At 44.8% G+C, this 25,337-nt stretch overlaps 1 protein-coding gene across 4 annotated transcripts in view; it reads right to left on the reverse strand.

Moving 5' to 3' along the window:
• CSNK1G1 (casein kinase 1 gamma 1) overlaps positions 1–25,337 on the reverse strand; it is a 241,454-nt gene that overhangs the window by 35,120 nt on the left and 180,997 nt on the right. For all 4 annotated transcript variants that reach the window (XM_038746458.1, XM_038746457.1, XM_038746456.1 and 1 more), the window contains exons 5-6: positions 8,754–8,905; positions 6,903–7,137 (exon numbers count right to left, since the gene is read on the reverse strand). In XM_038746458.1, the coding sequence (XP_038602386.1) occupies positions 6,903–7,137; positions 8,754–8,905 (387 nt within the window). The remainder of the gene's footprint in view (positions 1–6,902; positions 7,138–8,753; positions 8,906–25,337) is intronic.

Raw genomic sequence — 25,337 nt, forward strand, 5'->3', positions numbered from 1 at the left:
ATCCAATAAATCCCCTGAAAACCATTTTGCTGCAGAAGGATGGATTTTACTAATTAAAAAAAAAAACCATAAAACCAAACGCCGAGCAACAACAATAACACCCAAACCGAACATTTGGGATCAGAGTGCTGGGTTCTCCTCCATCTGGATCTGTCCGTGGCAAGTTAACTCTCTGCAAAAAAGCACACCAAACTAGAAAGCAATACAAATCAGCTAATTCCTGGCGTTGTCCAACGCTGAATCGCTCTTGGAGATAAAGGGACTTATATAAATTGTCATTTAGGGTTTTGGTGAGGGTTTTTTAATGTTATTTGTTAAGTACTTACTATGTGCCAGGCACTGTTCTAAGCTCTGGGGTAGACATGAGCTAATCCGGTTGGACACAGTCCATGTTCCACGTGGGGCTCACAATCTTAATCCCCATTTTACACATGAGGTAACTGGGACACAGAGAAGTTAAGTGACTTGCCCAAGGCCACAGGGCAGACAAGTGGAGGAGCCAGGATTAGAACCCAGGTCCTCTGACGTCCAGGCCACTATGCCACGTTGCCTATTTGATGAAGTTCATCTAAGTTTGCACTGAAACTGAAAAAGCGGTAACAGGATTACCATACAATTTAAAGGCAAAGTTGGGCTCAATCTGACTGGCTCTAAAGACACTCCAGCTATCCAGGCATGAGCTTAATATGTAGTACTTACTATATTGTGCATTTTTTTTCCTATAATTTACCCTGAGTAATTTCACATTTTTGTTCCGCTGTCTCGAGAAGCCTTCAGAAATCACCTCCAAATAATATCTTTAAGCATCTGCATAGTCAACGCACTGTATGAGTCGATAGAGTTTTCACAGAGTGCCTTTGGGCTAGGGAGTGGCAATTCTTAAAAGGCCTTCTGCTTTAAAACAAGTACTTCTTCTGGTAAATGAAGTTGTGGGAAAACCAAAGAGGAAAACTGCACTCAGTCCTCAAGACTAGTCATAACTATGCTAAGCACAAAATAGTCCCTGTTTCACCATAATTCTAATTCATCACTACTGTTCAACTCAGGCTTCCCATAATTATTATTCTGTGCGTGGCTTTTGACTTTCTCAAAGGAAATTACAAGAGCGAGACCTAGGGCTGTCTTGGGTGAGCATCTGAACTGATATTTCTCCTTTTTGCAGGGACATTTTTCCTTTATGAGCCAGGTATACAGGGAGAAGTCAGCCTTCCAAATCAGTTCTCTGCATTCTGTAGTTGCACAGTGAAAGCCATTAATGATAAATGATTTCAGGTGTTTCCTTCACTAACGACAAAATGTGGGGATTCTGTTTTCTGATAAAGTCAGCTTCTTGATTGATTGGAAGATGCCCTATGTGAAAAAGAATAAAATTTGCATTGTCTTAATAATAATAATAATGTTGGCACAGCATGCTTAAGTGCTGCTGCTAATTCCAAAATTTGCATGAAAAAGTGCTCTGCAGGGTAGACTGCAGAGAGAATGGAGCTTCCAAATGGGGGCGAGGATGATGCCTTTTGAGAAAAGTGATCGAAAAGATGAGGCAGCTACTGTGCATCTTCTCATCTGAGCAGGTGCAAATCTATGGAAAGGTTTTAAAAGCAGGATACAAAAATTCAGCAAGAGCACCGGGTGGAGCTCCTTCTTGGCAGCTATACTGAAGTCTACCATTTCATATTTTGGAGGATGGACACTGGAAAAATAAATTCCACTTAGCATCTACAATCTGAGATCGTGGGCAGTTCGGTGTGCACATGCTCCATCCTGTGAGGGAGAAAGTGGAGAGGATGTGTGGTATGGATTAAGGCCTCTAGCAAACAAGTCCTTCCCAGCAAAATTTTACACATGTATCACACCTACTCATAATGTGTCAATTTCTACATCCACTTCCAGTAACTAGGGGCCCTTTTATAACACAAAATTCACGGGATGATTCCAAGTTTCCTCATTTTGTTGCACACTAGAGGGCAGAATTCTCCAGATTATGTAACCGACAAACTGTGTCACCGACACACAAACTGTGTCATTGACACAGTTTTAGACTGTGAGCCCACTGTTGGGTAGGGACTGTCTCTATATGTTGCCAATTTGTACTTCCCAAGCGCTTAGTACAGTGCTCTGCACATAGTAAGCGCTCAATAAATACGATTGATTGATTGAGTGACTGATTGATTGACACACAAACTGTGCCACTGACACACCTTCCCGAATCGGAAAGACCCAGCTTGGCTTCTTACAGTCCGGCTGTCATCGGAAATGGCTATTTCTCTCGAAAAATTCAAAGGGAAGCAGCGTGGCTCAGTGGGAAAGAGCACGGGCTTTGGAGTCAGAAGTCATGGGTTCAAACCCCTGCTCTTCCAATTAATAATTTTGGTATTTGTTAAGCGCTTACTATGTGCAAAGCACTGTTCTAAGCGCTGGGGAGGATACAAGATGATCAGGTTGCCCCATGTGAGGCTCACAATCTTAGTCCCCATTTTACAGATGAGGTAACTGAGGCTCAGAGAAGTGAAGTGACTTGCCCAAAGTCACATAGCTGACAGTTGGCAGAGCCGGGATTTGAACCCATGACCTCTGACTCCAAAGCCCGGGATCTTTCCAGTGAGCCACGCTGCTTCTCTAATTGTCAGCTGTGTGACCTTGGGCAAGTCACTTAACTTCTCTGGGCCTCAGTTACCTCATCTGTAAAATGGGGATGAAGACTGTGAGCCCCCTGTGGGACAACCTGATCACCCTGTAACCTCCCCAGTGCTTAGAACAGTGCTTTGCACCTAGTAAGCGCTTAATAAATGCCATTAAAAAAACAAACAAACAAAAACACTCAATAAGATAATGGAGATTTCTCTTTTCCCCTACAAAACACTGCAATCAACTGGACCAGACAGAGCAGTCGAAATGAGAGATATTTTAAGAAGATTTAAATTAGAAAATCAGCACCTTGTCTATTTACACGTTTACTTTTTCCACTCGGCAATTGTAAATAGTCAGCATGTCAACATACATGATATTTCTGTTCCAAATAAAGCGAGATAGGAAACTCTTTACCCTTAGCTTTAAAATACTCAATCACCTTGCCCCCCTCTAATTTACCTCACTGCTCCCCTACTACAGCCCAGCCCGAACACTTGGCTCCTCTGTGAGAGTGTAAAGAGTGAGATCTGTACTTCGCTCTATCTCACCGCCGACTTCTTGCCCCTCTCCTGGAACTCCCTCCATCTTCATATCCAAAAGACAATTACTCTCCCCACTTCAAAGGCTTACTGAAGGCGCATCTTAGAACAGTGCTTTGCACATAGTAAGCGCTTAATAAATGCCATCATTATTATTATTATTATTATTATCTCCGCCAAGAAGCCTTCCCTGACTAAGCCCTCACGTCCCCTTCTCCACCCTGGCACTTGGATTTGTTCCCTTTATTCACCCCTCCCTCAACCTCACAGCTCTTATGTATATATCTGCTATTTATTTATATTAATGCCAGTCTCCCGCTATAGACCGTAAGCTTGTTGTGGACAGGGACTTGTACTGCATTCTCCCAAGTGCTTAGTACAGTGCTCTTCACACAGTGCGTGCTCAATAAACAGAACAGATTGACTCAATCCCTATTAACTGTGATTCACTGTAGCTGTTGAAGCAGTGTGGCCTAGTGGAAAGAGCACGGGCTTGGGAGCCAGAGGTCATGGGTTCTAATCCCTGCTCCGCCACTTGTCAGCTCTGTGACTTTGGGCAAATCACTACACTTCTCTCGACTGTAAAATGGGGATTAAGACTGTGAGCCCCATGCGGGATAATCTGATATCCTTGTATCTAACTCAGTGCTTAGAACAGTGCTCGGCACATAGCAAGTGCTTAACAAATACTATCGTTATTATTATTATTATCATCTCAAGAAGCAGCGTGGCTCAGTGGAAAGAGCACGGGCTTTGGAGTCAGAGGTCATGGGTTTGAATCCTGGCTCCGCCACATGTCTGCTGTGTTGACCTTGGGCAAGTTACTTAACTTCTCTGAGCCTCAGTTACCTCATCTGTAAAATGGGGATTAAGACTGTGAGCCCCACATGGGACAACCTGATCACTCTGTATTCCCCCCCAGCACTTAGAACAGTGCTTTGCACATAGTAAGCACTTAACAAATGCCAACATTATTATTATTATTAAGACAATGCAAATTTTATTCTTTTTCACATCATCATCATCAATCGTATTTATTGAGCGCTTACTATGTGCAGAGCACTGTACTAAGCGCTTGGGAAGTACAAATTGGCAACATATAGAGACAGTCCCTACCCAACAGTGGGCTCACAGTCTAAAAGGGGGATCACATGGGGCATCTTCCAATCAATCAAGAAGCTGACTTTATCGGAAAACAGAATCCCCCCATTTTGTCGTTAGTGAAGGAAACACCTGAAATCATTTATCACTAATGGCTTTCACTGAGCAATGACAGAACGCAGAGAACTGAATTAAGCGATTTAGAGAGACCGCACCAGAGACAAAACACGTGCTTGCACTTCTATTCTACATCATTTTAGCAAGCTGAGCTAGGATCATCAGGGTTTTGCTTCATGTAAGAACATCAGAAATGCCATTACTAGATCAGACCATCCCAGGAACCGCTTCTGAAAGCGGCAATGAAGGACGCTTGGAAAATTGGTAGAATGGTCGCCCTCCTTGACACCCCCTGGTAATCTAGTTACAGTTTAATGCACTGCCAGAAAGAACAGTGTTCATGGGGCCCTTTTTCCTTTTTGAGGACACAGGTCTAAGACCTCTTGCTGGCACTAAGCAAAAAAAGATGAAATGAGGTGACCCGGCACGATGTCGAAGAGATGACGTGGAAGGGAGAATGGTGATGACCTCTCTCATCATGACCCAATCTGGTCCATGGACAGAGTAATCTCCTATATCCACGCTATGCTGACATGAATTAAGAATTATCAAACAGCGGAGCCCTGGAACCCAATTTGGGAATCTTGGTCATCCACAAAAGAAATGTGGGATACGAAACTGCTTAGAATTTAGGGTTCTAGTAACAGCTTAACTACTTTGGCTTAATATTTACTGACCTAAAGGCCCAGAGGTGGACGCTCATTGTAAGGGAGTCCCCCACAGTTTACGATTCAATTTAGTCAAGTCAGGATTTGCTCAGTGAAACTGAAAAAATCCTCACATCGCTTGGAATTTCAATTGGTTCCGCCCTATGATTCTGACGTTGTTAAACTTCAACATAACTTTTCGCTGAGGAGCAGCATGGCACAACAGAGCAGACGGCAGGCCCGGGAGTCAAAGGTCATGGATTCTAATCACAGCTTGGCCACGTGGCTGCTGTGTGACCTTGGGCAAGTCACTTTACTTTTCTGTGCCTCAGTTGCCTCATCTGTGAAATGGGGATTTAAACCGTGAGCCCCAAGTGGGATAGGGACTTTGTCTGACCCGATTTGCTTGTATCCACCCCAGCGCTTAGTACAGGGCTTGGCACACAGTAAGCACTTAACAAGTGCCACATTTATTATTATTATTATTCAGGGGTTAACTGGCTCCTCAGAGACACTTAATTACGTAGGAAGTTTGTAGTGCTGACATGTATCATCATCAATCGTATTTACTGAGCGCTTACTATGTGCAGAGCACTGTACTAAGCGCTTGGGAAGTACAAATTGGCAACATGTACCTGTATGTACAATAAATGTAATTGTTAAGAGATCTGTAACTTTAAAATGTCTCTGCAAACATTTTACAGCATATAGTTGGGGGCTAGACATGAATTACTTGTACATATCTATTTATTTTATTTTGTTAGTATGTTTGGTTTTGTTCTCTGTCTCCCCTTTTTAGACTGTGAGCCCACTGTTGGGTAGGGACTGTCTCTATATGTTGCCAACTTGTACTTCCCAAGCACTTAGTACAGTGCTTTGCACACAGTAAGCGCTCAATAAATACGATTGATGATGATGATTGATGATATACATACATATATTATACACACAAACACACACATATACAGAGAGAGAAGCAGAAGGAAGCAGCGTGGCTTAGTGGAAAGAGCAAGGGCTTGCGAGTCAGAGGTCATGGGTTCTAATTCCGGCTCCGCCACTTATCAGCTGTGTGACCTTGGGCAAGCCACTTAACTTCTCTGGGCCTTCGTGACTTCATCTGTAAAATGGGGATTAAGACTAGGATCCTAACAAGGGACACCCTGATTACCTTGTATCTACCCCAGCACTTAGAACAGTGCCTTGGCACACAGTAAGCGCTTAACAAATACTATTATTATTATATGTATTACATAATTAATGATGATTAAATTTATTAAACACTACATACCATGGACTGAACTAAGCGCCAAGGTACGTACAAGATAATCAGATGGGACACAGACCGTCCTTATCCCACACAAGGCTCTCAATCGAAGAGGGGGGAGAGCAGGGATTTTCTCTCCATTGTACAGATAAGGAAAATGAGGTACACAGAGAAGGGACTTGCCCAAGGTCACGGCAGCTAAGTGGCAGAGCTGGGATGAAGCCCTGAGTCTCCTGACTCTCTGGCCTGTGCTCTTTCCACTAAACCCTACTGCCTCTCCACGGTGTACATAACTGCCACAATCACTATTTATTTAACCTTTCAGAACAGCAATTCCAGTCAGCCTAAGATTCTCCGACCATCTGAGCAATACATTTAGAAAGCAAGAATTTAACAGACTAATCATGCATTGTTCTGCAGTGGGTCTGAAGCCAAGTCATTAACATTCTGCCTTAGTTTTCTCAAATGAAAAACCGAACCCATACTTATCGCACAGAGAAAAAACCATAACCTGAAGGAAAAAACACTGAATTAAAAGGAAAATCACACGAGTGATACAATTATTTAAACGGAATGCCCCTTTGCTGGGATAGGAAAAGAACCCACCTTTGCCAAGATGAGTGTTGATAGACATATATCTTGCTGTTCCAGTTAAGCTCTTGTGTTCCCGATACGGTATGTGTTTTTTGGTTTCTGGGTCAATGTATTCCTTGGCCAGTCCAAAGTCTATAATGTGTATAACGTGCTCTTTCTTATTTCCTTGTCGGCCAATCAGGAAGTTCTCTGGCTTGACATCTCGATAAATGAGGTTCTTTGAATGCACATACTCCATTCGAGAAATCTACGGAAGAGAAGAACAAAGATCGGTCACTCAAGAAACCCTCCAGACTATGCTGGAAAAACAACATTCTTCCTCTTTATCCACAGTGCCGGTAAAATCCTGAACTAAACCTCGTCCCCTTCCCACTGCTCAGAACACTCTCACTGCCCTGTTCATTGGCTGCCAAAGAGACAAACACTTCCTTGCTGGCCGGCACTCTGAAAAGCCCACGTTTGTAAATATTGAGATTATGAAAAGGAAGTCTGACAGTGAAGCTCAACAGTCATTTCAGATCACAGCTTTCCAGCCCAAATGAGGAACCAAGCCCTCGTTTGCAAGAGCTGATTCCAGTTAGCTGTCTTGGTTTTAAATCGGAAAGTGAGGGCCTAACTGAGGAGACAAACTCTCAGACATCTTGAGGACCCCTGCTGAAAATCAAACCAGAAAGCTGCCTGATAGGTTTGTTCCTGAATTGTGTAGTTTAACTAACTCCAGGATAAAAATCACACTTCGGAGCATAAGGAGATTGGCCAACTTCAATTCCAAAATAAAGAGCTGTTTCTCCCCTGGAGGGGGCAAAGAAACTGAAGCTTTCACAAGACTAAAACAATACAATCCAGATGAACTCAATTAAGGAAGCAATAGATTTATTTAATGGAAATGATTTGCATTTTTTATTTGAAAAATGTTTTCTGCTAGATATGGCAAGAGGAATTCAACCGAGTTTTGGATATAAATGTCTAAGGGAGTATTTTTTTTTCTCTCTCAAATCTCTGCTGGAATATGGAATTCTAGCATACTCCCAGATCCTTCCCGAGGAAGGCTGGATAACTGCCTTTGGGAACTATCCACCCACTCCTTAAAATGGTTTCTCTTTGTAAATTTGAGGAATTTCCACTTCTTGGGGAGTTGAACAAGCTGTCTCTACAGCTGTGCCAACCTCAGCCATAGCAGGAAGCAATAAGCCTCCCAACAGGGTCTGCTGTAACATATTGTTGCGCCCCGGGCATCAGGTGAGCATATTATATCTCAACTCGTTTAACGAATGCAGCCAAGGGGAAAACCTTTCACTGCACGTTAAAAATGGAAAAGGTTATACAAACATGACCAATTTCATCTGCACTCAAAAATTCCGCTTCTGCCTTCACCCTCTCAAGATGATATAACTGTTTTAGAGGCAGAAAACTGCCCTCAAAGGCAATTCAAACAATGGTATTTATTGAGCACAGCACCGCATCAAGCACTTGGTGGAGTACAATAGCACAGAGCTGGTAGGCGTATTCCCTGCCCACAATGAGCCTACAGTCCAGAGGGGGGGTCGGACACTGCTATAGATAAATAAATTATGGATATGTACGTGAGGGCTGTAGAGCTGAGGGTGGGGTGAATACCAAGAGCCAATCCCGTATCTAACGCCTGAAAATGACTCGACATATTCAGAGGGGAAATAACACCGCCTTATTTTTCTAGGTTGAGGTTTTCAGTCCCAGGTGGTCTCCAACCAAAGCACTGAGCTGCGGAGGGAAATCCCCACAGATGTATTAACCGTAGCTGGGTGAGCAGCCCCCTGGAACAGGTGGGGGCCTGGTGACAACTGACGGCCCCGTTCAAAGGGCCCGGGCGCTGCCTGCACTTACCAACTGGATGGCTATCATTAACACGGTCTTCAAAGTAAATGTTCGGTCACAGAGGTCAAACAAGTCCTCCAAGCTAGGGCCAAGAAGTTCCAGTACCATGGCGTTGTATTTCCCACATGGTCCAAAGTAATACACCTGGGGGAGGCCTTCAGCTGAAAGAGTTAAAGACAAAAGGAAAAAGATCAAGCCATTGGAAAACAAAACCAGCACTGCACAGAGTCTTGGCTTCGGGGGAGACAGAGCTCCTGTAACCTTCCCCCAACTCGGCAATCTGCTTTATGTCTTTTCCCTTTCATTCTCCCTACCAGGGAACTTTACCAATGAGTACAAACACTTAAATGGGAGCCTGCTACAATGGAAAGGCAGAGCTAAACCATTGCCCGGTGTGTTCAAATGAGCAGTTATTTAATACTTAAGGGCCAATAGCATTCCCACTGCTCTATAAGACAGAGAGCAGACCCTGAACCTACATCAGAGCATAGTGCAAGCTATTCTTCCCAAAGGACACCAGAAAGCGTAGCCTCCTAAAAAGGTTCAAACGCTGGCTCGGTGAACTTCGAAGCCACGCTGACAGATCTTGCCGCATTAGTGGGTTTCATTAGCACTCCTCACACTTGCTGCCAAAGCAACCCTGTGCTTCTTGGATTCCTTACCCCACAAAGGACTCGGGATGAACTCTGAAGTAAAGAGGTCACAGACTGTGCTATTCTGGCCCCAAGCCAGTGCAACTAGGGCTCTTCTAGCAGGGTAGTTTCCTTAGTTCCTGCCTTCTCGTTGTCAGCTAGAGACTCGTCAGAAGACATTCAGGGTTTGGCTTCTGCTAATTACTCAAGGCAGAAGGCTGGATTTTCCCCAGACTTTAAATTCACAGCTAGAAGTCTAAGCCGCTCCCTAATCTTTTCCGCTTTAACAACAGAGAGGCAAACTTCCTTCTCCAATGTGGACCAACTGTCAGTATAAAAGAGAATTAGACAGTAGCACCTTTTTAAAAACACTAACTGGCCTTAGGCATTAATTACCTCTTTGCACTTGCATGCGATCTGTGGCCCAAATTGCTGGTTACGTTGGAGGAGTTTTCCACCATTATCCAACAGCTTCACAGGTGGGGCCAGAGCTACTTGAACAATCAGGCAACAGAAACCATTGCACAAAATCTACCATGGCCAGGGGAGACCCCTCACAACTGCCCCAACAGCTCTCCACGTTCTCCCGAACCACCTGCAGCCCGGCTCAAAGATGAAAATAGGTTTCAGCAGGGCTGGGGACAAGAGTGCTTATGTTCGAACTCTAAGGAGGGTGGGAAAAGACCATTTCTGGGCTTTGACTCTTCAGGCCCATCAGATCTAGCCCCGGGCACGGTACTATTTAAACTCCTGCTTGGAACTTTTCCAACTCACTCCCCGCTTCCCGTTTTGTATCGGGGGAGTAGTTTACGTGTCTAATTCCCAACACAGGGGTGTCAGCCCACGTGCCCTGCAGAAGAACCTGAGAAAGAGAGAGAGGTGATGCCCAGAAGAACTCTCGTTTTGAAGAGCGTGGTTCCCCATTTCAGAACGCTTCTGTCTTTAATTTTACAAAATGTACTACAGCTCACTAGTTGTTGAACTACCAATCTAAAACTGCATTTGGAAACCACATTGCGAAAACTCCTTAGGGCAGGGTTCGTGTCTACATATTTTGTTCCCTCACTCTACTGAACTGGTTTCAGCTACGGCTTGCGGTGGGTTCTTGCTTCCATGCCCTCTGTGGAGTCTTCTCTCCTTCTGGTGGTCTGTAATAATAATGATGGCATTTGTTAAGCGCTTACTACGTGCAAAGCACTGTTCTAAGCGCTGGGGGGGGGGGGTTTCAAGGTGATCAGGTTGTCCCACGTGGGGTTCACAGTCGTAATCCCCATTTTACAGATGAGGTAACTGAGGCTCAGAGAAGTTAAGTGACTTGCCCAAGGCCACACAGCAGACATGTGGTGGAGCCGGGATTCGAACCCATGACCTCTGACTCCAAAGCCCGTACTCTTTCCACTGAGCCACGCTGCTTCTGTATTTCACAAGTCCAGCTTTTCACCTTACACCTGGCCTTCTGCCTCACATCCTTATCCGCATTCCCATTGTTGGATAGGGATTGTCTCTATCTGTTGCCAAACTGTACTTTCCAAGCCCATAGTACAGTGCTCTGCACACAGTAAGCGCTCAATAAATACGACTGAATGAATGAATGAGCCCGATTCACTGTCAGCAGCTCGAAATAGGTCCCTGTGCCATACCAGGTCAGAAAATGGGCCTCCCACTTCCTACGTCCCTGGACTGGATCTCGGGATGGATTTGAAACAGGCTAGAATTCTTGTTTTTCTGGTATCCTGCGGGCAAGTCACGACACTGCCGAAGTTGGGTGGGAAGGGATCCCTTTGGGCTCTGGCAAGACCCAGCTCAGATTCCAAAACCATGATTTTTGGGCTCAGCTTTCAGGCTGGGCCTAAGGTTCCTGGCCCATGCAGGACTTTACGTTGCAGGTGGTTTATCAAGTAGAGTCTCCCCAAAAAGAAATGGGATTTTGTCTGAAAACACAATGCATCTCCTCCCTTTGCTATGGTAGATGCATCTTTCAATTAGTTTTAAATATACTGATCCTGGCAGTTATTCTCATCAGGTCTGGCCAACCAGTCCACAGCAGCATAATGCATGCCAGAAACTCACTGCTTCTTGCCAGAGTCAGGATGACTGGGATTTGAGGGGGGGCGTTCCCCCCTAATCCTGGCAGGCCGTCTTCCATTTAACCCATGACCCCTTATGTTACAAACACTGCGCTTTCCTGGGACACTTACTGTTATTTCTCTTGAGGAACTGTGGCCTTGGTTGTGGATTAGGAAATTTGAGCATGACTTCCTCCTTCAGGAGAGCGAGTTAAAAATCAGATACACTTTTTAAATCCGGTCTGTGAAGATGGTTTCTTGAAAACTGTCAAATCTGACTCTCATTCAAAGGGGTCAGGTTCATATGGTGGGGAAAACTGCACTGCTCCTGCCTGCTTTTCTGGGAAATACTTAGGTATACTATACATGCTACCTCATGGTATATGTCCATTTTCCAAGCACAATAAGCATTAACCCAGGCGGGGGCAAGTTCAGCCGCTGTGCCAAGTGCACTGAGCACTTACCACAAGCCCCCATATGCACCAGGTCTGGGAAGAACTGAGATAAACAGAGATGGTCAAGGGAGAGGAAGAAGGCAACACTTCTGAGTTTAGATGATGATGATGATGGCATTTGTTAAGCGCTTACGATGTGCAAAGCACTGTTCTAAGCGCTGGGGGGGATACAATAATAATAATAATAATAATGGTATTTGTTAAATACTTACTATGTGCAAAGCACTGTTCTAAGCGCTGGGGGGGATACAAGGTGATCAGGTTGTCCCACGTGGGGCTCACAGTCTTAATCCCCATTTTCCAGATGAGGGAACTGGGGCTCAGAGAAGTTAAGTGACTTGCCCAAGGTCACACAGCTGACGTGTGGTGGAGCTGGGATTCGAACCCATGACCTTTGACTCCAAAGCCCGGGCTCTCTCCATTGAGCCACGCTGCTTCTCTAAATGATGAGGATGATGACAATGGCAACTGCTTAGCCCTTACTCTGTGCCACGGCTGTGCTAAGAGCTGGGGAAGATACAATACAATCATACTCTCTGTCCCAAATGGGGCTCACAATCTAAAGGAATGGGGGAACAAATATTTAATTCCCGCTTTACAGATAAGGAAACTGAGGCACAAAGTAGTAGGGGAGTTGAAGTTCTCTCTCTGTCCCCTTTGTCTCTCTCATTCTTCCCAACTCTCCCCTTCGATACCAGGGTAGGACAACTGCCAGCCTTATCATCTCATTCTTCCCAACTCTCTCCTTCGATACCAGGGTAGGACAACTGCCAGCCTTATCCCACCTTCCAACCCACTGCTCGCCCAGCTTCTCCTGCCGGAGTTAACGCAGGGGGAGGGTTTCCCCTGAATCGGTCCCTCCGGCCAGGCAGGAACAGAGGTCAGGATGCATCCTTCTGCAGGCCTCCTTTCCCTCTGGCGCGGCAGCTTTCTGGAGTCGGAGGGCAAGAGGGAAGTCGTCAGGGAAGACAGCCGGGGAAGGAGAGCAGGGGCCAGCTGAAAGAGCAGAGCAACGGCGGGGAAGGAGAGGGGAATTTCCCTTCCTCCTGCTGAAAGGAGAGAAGGGAGGGAGGGAGGGAGGCCTCTGTTGCCTGGACCATACAGTGGCAGGAGCTCTCCGAGTCTTAGATCCCGTGCTGGCTGCCCAAGCCCTGGATTCCGGATTGGTAGAGCATCGTGGCGGCTATCCGAGCCCCGAATGCCGGAAGGCAGAACCCCTGGGAATTTCAGGACTGTCTGGCTTAAATCAGGATGGTTGGTCATCTCAATCTAGACCCATAAATATATAGTCTGCCCACACGAAATTTCCAACATTTTCCTGGCTGTTGGCCTTACTCTTGTACCATGAGGAAACGGGCCATAAAAGTCCAGTACAATCTATCAGTGAATCAATCAATGGTATTTATTGAGCACTTGCTATGTGCAAAGCACTGTACTAACAGCTTGAGAGAGTACAACACAAAAGAATTTGCAGACACGTTCCCTGCCCATAATGAGCATACAGTCTAATAAGGTACTCTGTAATTAGTAAAGTCATCATCATCATCATCAATCGTACTTATTGAGCACTTACTGTGTGCAGAGCACTGTAGTAAGCGCTTGGGAAGTACAAGTTGGCAACATATAGAGACAGTCCCTACCCAACAGTGGGCTCACAGTCTAGAAGGGGGAGACAAAACCAAACATACTAACAAAATAAAATAAATAGAATAGATATGTACAAGTAAAATAAATAAATAAATAGAGTAATACATATGTACAAACATATATACATATATACAGGTGCTGTGGGGAAGGGAAGGAGGTAAGATGGGGGGGATGGAGAGGGGGATGAGGGGGAGAGGAAGGAAGGGGCTCAACGGAGAATGTAGGTTCACATCTTGATATAGATATTTAGCATTTGTTAAGTGTTTCCTGTGTACCAGGCACTGTACTAAACACTGGGGTAGATGAAGGCAGATCAGGTTGGACACAGTCCAACTGTCATTTGGATCTCAGTCTTAATCCCCATTTTACAGATGAGGTAACTGAGGCACAGAGAAGTGAAGGGACTTGCCCAAGGTCACAAAGCAGAAAAATGGAGGAGCCAGAATTAGAACCCAGGTCCTTCTGACTTCCAGCAAATGTTCTATCCACTAGGCCATGCTGCTCCCCAAATAATAATAATAATAATGATGGCATTTGTTAAGCGCTTACTATGTGCAAAGCACTGTTCTAAGCGCTGGGAAGGTTAGAAGGTGATCAGATTGTCCCACGGGGGCTCACAGTTTTAATCCCCATTTTACAAATGAGGTAACTGAGGCACAGAGAAGTTAAGTGACTTGCCCAAAGTCACACAGCTGACAAGCGGCAGAGCCAGGATTTGAACCCATGACCTCTGACTCCCAAGCCCATGCTCTTTCCACTGATCTCACATATTGCACAAATGTGAATTTTTAATTTGCTACAGATCAGACTAGTATTTTTAAAAATGTCAAAATGGATTCTTTATCATCCAAACTGTTATCTAAAATGATAACAAATATTCTAAATTAATGTTCTAAACATTTTGGGTGTCATTTACACACACACACACACACACACACACATATTAATAATGATGGTATTTGTTAAGCGCTTACTATGTGCCGAGCACTGTTCTAAGCGCTGGGGGGAATACAAGGTAATCAGATTGTCCCAGGTGGGGCTCACAGACTTAATCCCCATTTTACAGATGAGGGAACTGAGGCCCAGCGAAGTTAAGTGACTTGCCCAAAGTCATCCAGCTGACAAGCGGCGGAGTCGGGATTCGAATCCATGACCACTGACTCCCAAGCCCGAGCTCTTTTCACTAAGCCTCGCTGCTTCCCAAACACAGTCCCTATCCCACTTAAAGCTCACAGTTTCAATCCCCATTTTACAGATGAGGTAACTGAGGCACGGAGAAGTAACGTGAATTGCCCACAGTCACATAGCAAACAAGTGGTGGGGCCAGGATTAGAACTCATGACCTTCTGATTCTCAGGCCCATGCTCTATCCACTAGGCCACACTGCTTCTCAAAAAGCATATATACTGGCTGAGAACTGAAACAGAACCCAAGTACTCTGAATTCCTGAGAGTCCTCACTAATGTGGACTAACTCCTGAGCCAAAATTCATTCTTTTAAAAAATGAAATCAACTGGAATAGGTTCAAATAGTCTTATGTTTGCATTAACAGCTAATTTTTGAAAATAATGGTATAACGTGCGATTGTTTTCAAATTTCAAGCCTGATAGAAACCTTTGAAACAATCAATACATCAAAGAAAACATGTTTACAGTAACACATTCCTCTTTCAGAGTCATTTTCTCTACTAAGTGCATTTGTATGACAATGGGATTTAACTGGGAGTCAGAGGACCTGGGTTCTAATCCCAGCTCCATATCTTGTCTGCTGTGTGACCTTGGGCAAGGCACTTCACTTCTGTGTGCCTCAGTGACCTCATCTGTAAAACGGGGATTAAAACTGTGAGTCCCATGTGGGACAGGGACTATGTCCAACCAGATTAGCTAATATCTACCGCAGCGCTTAGTACAGGCCTTGGCACATAGTAAGGACTTAACAAATACCATTAAAAAAAACCAAAAACAAAAGACTAATCCCATTGATTATGTCACCCATTGCGGTGGTCAATGACAAACTTTGAGTTCACCTCTCAAAGTGAAGCATGACATCAAAGGATTACCGAGTTAATGGCGAACCAAGTGATCCGGGGGACCTCAAAAATAGCTTTTTCTGCAAATTCCCCTAGTAATAAGGGAGAAAGAAGGGAGAAATGGCCAAACAATATGTCTATTTATAAGGGGAAAAAGGGACAAAACAAAATAAAACCCTATAATCCATTTTCAAATCATCAGAGATAGAAGCTATATAAAGACAAAGTACTACACTATTATGCCCTTATTAAAAACATGCTGCTAAAAACTAAAGAAATGCAGAGTGTTTCTCACGTCAAGGGATCTTGGGGCTTAAAGAAAATATATTTTTCTATAATATGAATCAAACTCAAAATATGAAGCAACCGGGCCTCCAGTTTGCTGACACCAAGAGTTGAGACAATCTCAAAGGACCTTAAAGCAAGGTAACTGCTCACCAATGACATTTAAAAAATGCTAAAACTATTCTTCACAAAATTCTTGGGAGCTAGAATATTTCCAGACATAAATTTTCCAACAAGAGTTCAAACTTGTAAGGTGCGTGAAAAGAGGAAGGTTAGAAGAGAGAAGCATGAAAATTAGAGCAATCTCATATTTCCAAGCCACAGTGGCCATGTCAGTTTATGCAGTTACTGTCTATTACAAAATCCTCAATTCTCAGGACCTAAGTGGCTTGTAGCTTTGTTTATTTGTTTATCCAAAATGAAAAAAGCACACAATTGGGAGGATGGATGCTCTCTGAGGAATAAAAAGCACATAATGGATATCTGGATTTGAGCCAAACAATCGAGATGAGACCATTTAAAAGTGCACCATCTCTCTCTAGAAAAAGAAATAGCCAATTTAGGAAGGGGATCATTATTGGATGGATACCAGACCCAATGCTATTCTTTCTCTATCTGCTGATCTTTCACCAGTGAAGTACAAATGTGAAGATGGAGATGTCACCTCAAAATCCAACAAAGGTTAAACACGGATGAATAGTGAAATATTTTTGCACAAAGCTCTTCCAATCCAATCTGAAATTCCTCCCCAAGCCCCTCACCCACAGCAACCTAAAAAAAAATAAATCAACAAAAATAACGTAGGCTGCCACAGGATGGAACAGAAAAACTAAATTCCTGGTACCCAGCTGAAGGAAATTTTATTTTCGTTTTCTTTCTGAAATGTTCATTCATTCATTCAATCATATTTATTGTGTGCTCACTATGTGCAGAGCACTATATTAAGCGCTTGGGAGAGTACAATATAATAACAGACACATTTCCTGCCCACAACGAGCTTACAGTCTAGAGGTGGAGACAGACATTATTATAAATAAATTAATTGCAAATATGTATTCAAGTGCTGTGGGGCTCGGGGTGAGGGTGAGTGGTAGCTATTTCTAAAGCTCAGTCTCTTCAAAGGATTTATACCTCAAGGCACATGATTTTCAAGAACAGAGAATAATAATAACAACAATAATAGTAATGATGATAATAACACTGGTATTTAATAAACACTAATTATGTGCCAAGCACTGTACTAAGTGCTGGAGTAAGATACAAGGTAATCCAGTGATGCAGAGTCCCTGTCCTACCTGGAGCTCACAGTCTAAGGGGGAGGGAGATCAGACACTGAATCCTTATTTTACAGATGAGGAAACTGAGGCACAGAGGAGTTAAGTGATTTGCCCCAGCAGGCAAGTGGCAGAGCCCGGATTAGAAGTCAGGTCCTCTCTCTGGTCTTTGCTCTTTCTGCCAGACCATGCTGCTTCTCAGTCTATTACCATTTGTAATGCCAACCATGAAGGCCCTTCTATTTCACAAATTACACGTAAATGTAGTAACAACCTGTACACTTCTACTTCGTGGATTTAGAAAACTCACATTCACTTGTCCAGGATATCGGTCTATAGCCAGTCGATTTAGACTCTGACCTAGGTAAATGCTCCTGATGTTCAAAACCCATCGGAAAAAACCTGACGTTATTAAACACTGCAGGTGACAAGTGAAAATGGATTATGGGTGCACCCCACGGTAAAGCCCTGATGTGTTGCTTGAAAGAGAAGGCCGAATCGTGGGGTGAGGTGGAGGCAGGGTGAGAGGAGGAAAAGGTTACTGCAGCAAGTAGTGGATGACCTATTTCTGGATTTTTACATTTTGTGGTGGCTCGGTTCTGGGGGCATGCCTGCACTTTACCGACAGAATTCAGGGGTCCATAAAAAACAGGTGGGCCAAATCCAGCAGCACCTGCTGTTTATAGCAATGTCCTGTCCTGGAATTTAGTATCAGCTTTCTTTCCTTATTTACAGGTGGCACAGCATGTTCTAAGACACTTCAAAGAAGCAGAGAGGTTTGAAAAATTGTATTCACAAAGACACCGTCCAATGAGTGCAGTGAAAATTTCAAGAGCTTCTTCTCCCACATTGCTTGGCTCAGTCCCTTCCTTTCTGTTTCCACAGCTAAATTCTCACCCAAACCCTGATTCTCCCTCAACTAAAAGGTTTTCCTTGATGGTCTCTTTGCCCTTAACTTTGCTTTTTTCCTTCATTAACCCCATAAGCATTTATGGCCAGGTGTCTGTCTGCTTTATCTCCTCTCATTTACAGGCTCCTCTATAAGGAACAGCTTTCCGTTTTTTTGTTCCCCCCGCCCCCCGGCATCCCATTACACACTTTATATGGCATTTGTTAAGCACCTGTATATATGTAGATACGTTTGTACATATTTATTACTCTATTTATTTATTTATTCATTTTACTTGTACATATCTATTCTATTTATTTTATTTTGTTAGTATGTTTGGTTTTGTTCTCTGTCTCCCCCTTTTAGACTGTGAGCCCACTGTTGGGTAGGGACCGTCTCTATATGTTGCCAACTTGTACTTCCCAAGCGCTTAGTACAGTGCTCTGCACACAGTAAGCGCTCAATAAATATGATTGATTGATTGATTCTATATGCCAGACACTGTACTAAGCTCTGCGGTAGACAGACGCTAATCCGGTTGGCCAGAGTCCATGTCCCACAAGGGGCTCACAATCTTAATCCCCATTTTACAGATGAGGTAACTGTGGCTCAGAGACGTTCAACACTTGTCCAAGGTCACCCAGCAGACAAGTGGCGGAGCGGGGATTAGAACCCACGTCCTTCTGACTCCCGGGCCCTTGCTGTAACAATTAGGCAACACTTCTTCTTTATTTGCCTTCTCCCTCTCTCTCCCTCCTCCTGTTCCCCTTAAATTGAGGTCAAGTGGTTTGCCCAAGGACAAACATGCCCAAGTAGAGGCTGAGAAGGGAACAGATGCCAGGACCTGCCATCATTTTCCCATCACTTGAAGCCACCAGACAACTGTCTCCCCAAACTAATGGGCCCCGTTGCCAGATTTCCTTCCAGTTCAGGTCACTGAGGAGTCTTGGGAACATACAAGGAAACAAAAAGAACTCATTTATCCTGGAGACTTTCAGTCAGAGCTAGGAGTTATCTGTAAGTGCTGGCAAACTTTCATGTTTCCAATATTCGTAACTCAGCAAACTCCTCCCTTTAAAAATCCAGCTCATCGTTGTTGGGTTTTTTTTTTATGGTATTTGTTAATCACGGAGTGTCAAGCATTGCTCTAAGCGCTGGGGTAGACATAAATTAATCAGGTCAGACAGAGTCCCTGTCCCACCTGGGGCTCAGTCTAAGTAAACAGCTTTGAAGGATTACTTTGAAGGTTTACTTTGAAGGTCCCGCGCTCAGGGCACTTAAGGGCAAACCTGCCAAAAGGGCTGCTAGGTCTTTTCACTTACAAAGGCTGAGGCTGAAATGAATTAGATTATTAGGAAGACACTACACTACACTAGAGGCTTCCTTTCATTTAGGACCAGTCCTCGCGTATAACTCCCAGAAGAGCATCTCACCCTGAAAAACGGGGCAGTCACTTTTAATGAGACAGGAAAAGAGACACACACTGCAGTTGCCTAGATCGCACCCAAACAAGGTCAGGAAAAGAAAGAACAAACACAGTAGGTGACCTTTACCCAAACATTACACACCCACACTGCCATATATCATGTTTGAAGGCGCATGTGTAGGAAGTGCTTTTTTCCCAGCAAATGCCAAGGGAAAATGCGGGAAGGAATATACTGCTGCCCTGGGTGAAGGAAGTGGAGCCAACCAACGCACATAAATGTCGGTGGCATAGACCTGGATGAGGTGGTGGTGGTAGTAGTAATGGTAAGTTAAGTGCTAAGTGTTTAGTACAGTGCTCTGCACACAGTAAGCGCTCAATAAATACGATTGATAGTAGCCCAAGAAAGCCCAAATTTCCTCTTCTCCCACTCCCTTCTACATCACTTGGATTTGCACCCTTTATTCATCCCTCCCGCAGCCCTACTGCACTTCTGTATATATCTGTTAATTTATTGATTTATATTAATGTCTGCCTCCCCCTGTAAACTCTAAGCTCACTGTGGGCAGGGACAGTGTCTACCAACTCGGCTACATTGTACTCTCCCAAGTATTCCGGTACAGTGCTCTGCACACAGCGTTCAATAAATACGAACGATAGTTTTATTGACTGTTCACTGAGTACCCATTTCATGCGGTGCAATGCAGTAGATGCTTGGAAAGTACAGATTAAAATTACATGTTTTAAGGGGGGTAGGGGAGATGAAAATTAAAAAAAAGGACCATTGGAGCAGTCAGGTTGGGGACCTAAGCAAGGTTTGGTTTCTCTACCCACTGCGTTAAGTCTTACAAGGTATTTAAGGAAGTTATATAGTAAGGACATATCTGTGGGATCCTTGTGGGCAGGGAATGTGTCTACCAACCCTGTATTCCCTGTACTCCCAAGTACTTAGTACAGTGGTGTGCACACAGTACACACCAAATGAATGATGACCTTGCATCAAGATTAGGGTAACCATGATATACACCAAATGAATACCACTGATTGATGGTGAGGGCAGGAAGGAAAGGACCCTGAAAGGAAAGAGATGACCTTGCATCAAGGTTAGGGTCACCTTGACTGCATTAAGTACCTCCTCTCCCCTGCTCCAGTTCATCAACCAATATGATGTTTAGCCCCCACTGCCCACCACACGTACGCTCTCCTTCGAGGAAAGGCAGTAGGAAAGGAGAATAAAGAGCTAATACGATGGGCATCTTTTCAGTCCTCATAAGCACCCTTCCCCTGAACCATTTTACTTCTGCCTGGTCACCTGTGACTTCCAAAATGAAACAGCAACGGCAGCTGTGGCAGCTGCCCGGGCTGGGGAAGGATGTGTACGTTGCTGTTGGGGTGGGGAGATGTAATCCCTTGGGACCGTGGGCACTCTTGAGGTGTCCAATGGGCCAACATTCACTTTTAAAATAAGCTTTCAAATGGGTCTTTTCTCCCTAGAATTTGTTTGTTCAAATAATAAGTGTGGTATTTGTTGAGCGCTTACTATGTGCCAGGCACTGCACTAAGCACGGGGGAGAGACACAAGTTTATCAGACTGGACACGGTCCCTGTCCCACATGGGGCTCACAGTCTCAATCCCCATTTTACAGATGAGGGAACTGAGGCCCAGCGAAGTGAAGTGACTTGCCCAAGGTCACACAGCAGACAAGTGGCAGGGCTGGGATTAGAACCTATGAGCTTTGACTCTCAGGCCCGGGCTCTATCCACTATGCCATCATATCTTCTAATCCCAAAGTAAAGGTGTGTTAATATAAGAGACCCGCTGAGGGAACATAACTTCCGATTTCACAGGTTCCAATCTCTTGTTTATTCAAAAAAGGGAGCTAGCTGGATAAAGGGCTGAAGGGCGGAGTGGGCTTTTTCATTTCAGGATCTGGACCCACTTTTCACCCCTGGTACGGAAGAGAGGTTTTGGCCCTGCCTATAACGAACACTTACAAGAAAGGGGTCACGAGATCCTTCATGGGGCAGGAGAGTTCAGCTTTTCAGCTGGGCTGGACAAACTGAAGCTTGGGTCTAGTTCCAGGACTTGGGTCATTTTCAAGTCACTGGTAAAGGTATAGGGTAAAGGTGAACTGAATTTATTCATTTTGCCTTAGCCACAGAGTCCTGGAAATGATCTAGACCAGCACAGTGAAGGAAAAAAACGTGCCTGGTTCGGAGAACAGCTACAAGAAGAGGAGAAAGCTAATCCGCAACGTGCGGACATTTCATTCATCCATTCATTCAATCGTATTTACTGGGCACTTACTGTGTGCGGAACACTGTACTGAGCGTTGGGAAAGGGCAATACAACAATAAGGGCTATCGGTCAGGGTAGTGCCAGTGCAAGGCTCAACCACCTTGGCGACCTTCATCCTCTTACTCCTGCCCTCTCCCATCATTTTTTCTGCTCACAATATCCAGCCAATGATGGCTCTACTCCCACGTCTTCCCTCTGCTGCACGCATGCTCCCCTGCCCCAACCCTGCAGGACTTGGGTCATTTTCAAGTCACTGGTGAAGGTATATGGTGAAGGTGAATTGAATTTATTCATTTTGCCTTAGCCACAGAGTCCTGGAAATGATCTAGACCAGCACAGTGAAGGAAAAAATGTGCCTGGTTCGGAGAACAGCTACAAGAAGAGGAGAAAGCTAATCCGCGACGTGCAGACACTTCATTCATCCATTCATTCAATCGTATTTATTGGGCACTTACTGTGTGCGGAACACTGTACTGAGCACTTGGGAAAGCGCAATACAACAATAAGGGCTATCGGTCAGGGCAGTGCCAGTGCAAGGCTCAACCACCTTGGCGAACTTCATCCTCTTACTATTGCCCTCTCCCATCATTTTTTCTGCTCACAATATCCAGCCAATGATGGCTCTACTCCCACTTCTTCCCTCTGCTGCACGCATGCTCCCCTGCCCCAACCCTGCAGGACTTGGGTCATTTTCAAGTCACTGGTGAAGGTATATGGTCAAGGTGAATTGAATTTATTCATTCTGCCTTAGCCACAGAGTCCTGGAAATGATCTAGACCAGCACAGTGAAGGTAAAAAAATGTGCCTGGCTCGGAGAACAGCTACAAGAAGAGGAGAAAGCTAATCCGCGATGTGCAGACACTTCATTCATCCATTCATTCAATCGTATTTATTGGGCACTTACTGTGTGCGGAACACTGTATTGAGCGCTTGGGAAAGCGCAATACAACAATAAGGGCTGTGGGTCAGGGTAGTGCCAGGGCAAGGCTCAACCACCTTGGCAGACCTTCATCCTCTTACTGCTGCCCTCTCCCATCATTTTTTCTGCTCACAATATCCAGCCAATGATGGTTCTACTCCCACGTCTTCCCTCTGCTGCATGCATGCTCCCCTGCCCCAACCCCGCAGCAGCAGTGGGGCTAGGAGCATCGTGACGGCCTACCCTTTGGGAGCCTACCTGGGACAACAGGCTCGGCTACCACACTGGCAATACAACCATGTGGGTGGCTTTGCCTAAGAAGGTGACTGGAGTGTGTAGGCGTGAAGCTGTCCAGTGAAGATCAAGGTATTTTTGGGGGGGACGGGACGGGACAGGAAGGGTGGAAAGGACAAATGGAAATTTGCCTTTTTCAATTTGTCTTATCCACTGTTAAATCTGTTACGCATTCTAAAGAGGAAGTGCCCCAGCTAGCAAATGGACACTGCTCTGATAACCAGCTAGGGGTGTCATCTACCTCCGGCAGCCTGAGGCATTTCAAAGAAATATTCGCTCCCATCAGTGACGCTGGCAAGGGAGTAGTTAAGCTGCAGTGTGAGGCAGTAGACACAAGCTTCCACCTCCTCATAACCCACAGGAATAATTCGGTTCGAGTGCTCCTGACTCATCCCTTTTCCTTCCAGAGCACTCAGAGACTACGGTGAGCAGTAAGCATCATCTCCCTACCATCAACTTTGACAAGCTGTGCAGAGTGAGGGGAGGAGGGAGGACTGTGGTCAGATCTGAGATGCCTTCTCTGCTTGCTCGGTCCCTGGGCCCCAGTTGGGAACCTCTCCATCTCTGAATCGCAAGTGCGTATGTGCATACTCAGAAGTCTCTCGGTCTCTCTCTCACTGCCTGTCTCTCTCCCTTATTCTCCCAGTCTTTTTGTCTCTCACTCTCTGTCTCTCAGTTTCTCTCCCTCATTCATTCATTCATTCAGTCATTCATTCAATCGTATTTATTGAGCGCTTACTGTGTGCAGAGCACTGTACTAAGCGCTTGGGAAGTACAAGTTTTCTCTCAATCTCTCTCAGTCTCTTTTCTCAGTCTCCCCACTCTCTTCTCGCAGCTTCTCTGTCTCACTCCATGCTGCATGGCTTACCTACAAACCACTATCTCCTTTCCCCACTCATTCATTCATCCATTCACTCAGTCGTGTTTATTGAGCGCTTACTGTGTGCAGAGCACTGTACTAAGCACTTGGGAAGTACAAATCGGCGACAAGGAGAAGCAGCGTGGCTCAGTGGAAAGAGCACGGGCTTGAGAGTCAGAGGCCGTGGGTTCTAATCCCAGCTCTGCCACTTGTCAGCTGTGTGACTTTGGGCCAGCCACTTAACTTCTCTGAGCCCCCTCCTTCCTCTTCCCCTCTCCATCCCCCCAGCCTTACCTCCTTCCCTTCCCCAAAGCACCTGTACATATGTATATATGTTTGTACATATTTATTACTCTATTTATTTATTTATTTTACTTGTACATATCTATTCTATTTATTTTATTCTGTTAATATGTTTGGTTTTGTTCTCTGTCTCCCCCTTCTAGACTGTGAGCCCACTGTTGAGTAGGGGACTGTCTCTATATGTTGCCAACTTGTACTTCCCAAGCACGTAGTACAGTGCTCTGCACACAGTAAGCGCTCAATAAATACGACTGATTGATTCTCTGTGCCTCAGTTCCCTCATTTGTAAAACGGGGATTAAGACTGTGAGCCCCACGTGGGACAACCTGGATTACCCTGTATCTCCCCCAGTGCTTAGAACAGTGCTTGGCACATAGTTAGCGCTTAACAAATACCAACCTTATTATATAAAGACGGTCCCTACCCAACAACGGGCTCATACCTGCTTGCCTTGTTCATGGCAAGAACTTTTAGACTGTGAGCCCACTCTTTTAGACTGTGAGCCCGCTGTTGGGTAGGGACTGTCTCTATATGTTGCCAATTTGTACTTCCCAAGCGCTTAGTACAGTGCTCTGCACACAGTAAGTGCTCAATAAATATGATTGATGATGATGACTGATGATGGCAGGTGCCCAGCAGGCTTTGGCAACAGAGAACTAGAGATGAACTTTGAGGATGGCAATCATCCATGTCTTCTATTCTATCGCACCCCAAACCAATGGCACTATGTGGGTGGTGAAACTGCATATTAGTTTCAGATAAAACTAATAAAACTGCAGGTAAAAATGATCTGGGGTCAGAGGCTTTAGCCTCTGCCTGGGCACCTGTCTTCAGCTGTTTGTTTTCAATGTGATGTTTTACCTCAGCACTTTGTTTTTGCTCACTCTCGGACCATTACACAACCCCGAAGGGACAAGGGACAGTGTCTAATTTCCACCTGTCTATTCTTTCCCAGTCCTCTGCACGAAGTAAGTGCTTAATACTTAATTACTACATCCTGATCCCTGGACCCCATCGAAATGTCTACAGTCTTTTACATTATTTTTAGAAAAAATGGTATTGTTACATGTTTACTATGTGTCAAGCGCTATTCTACTAGTCAATCAATCAATCAATCAATCGAAGTTATTGAGCGCTTACTGTGTGCAGAGCACTGTACTAAGCGCTTGGGAAGTACAAGATGGCAACATATAGAGAGAGAGCCAACAGTGGGCTCACA

Source organism: Tachyglossus aculeatus, chromosome 5, assembly GCF_015852505.1.
Source record: "Tachyglossus aculeatus isolate mTacAcu1 chromosome 5, mTacAcu1.pri, whole genome shotgun sequence".
Lineage (NCBI taxonomy): Eukaryota > Metazoa > Chordata > Mammalia > Monotremata > Tachyglossidae > Tachyglossus > Tachyglossus aculeatus.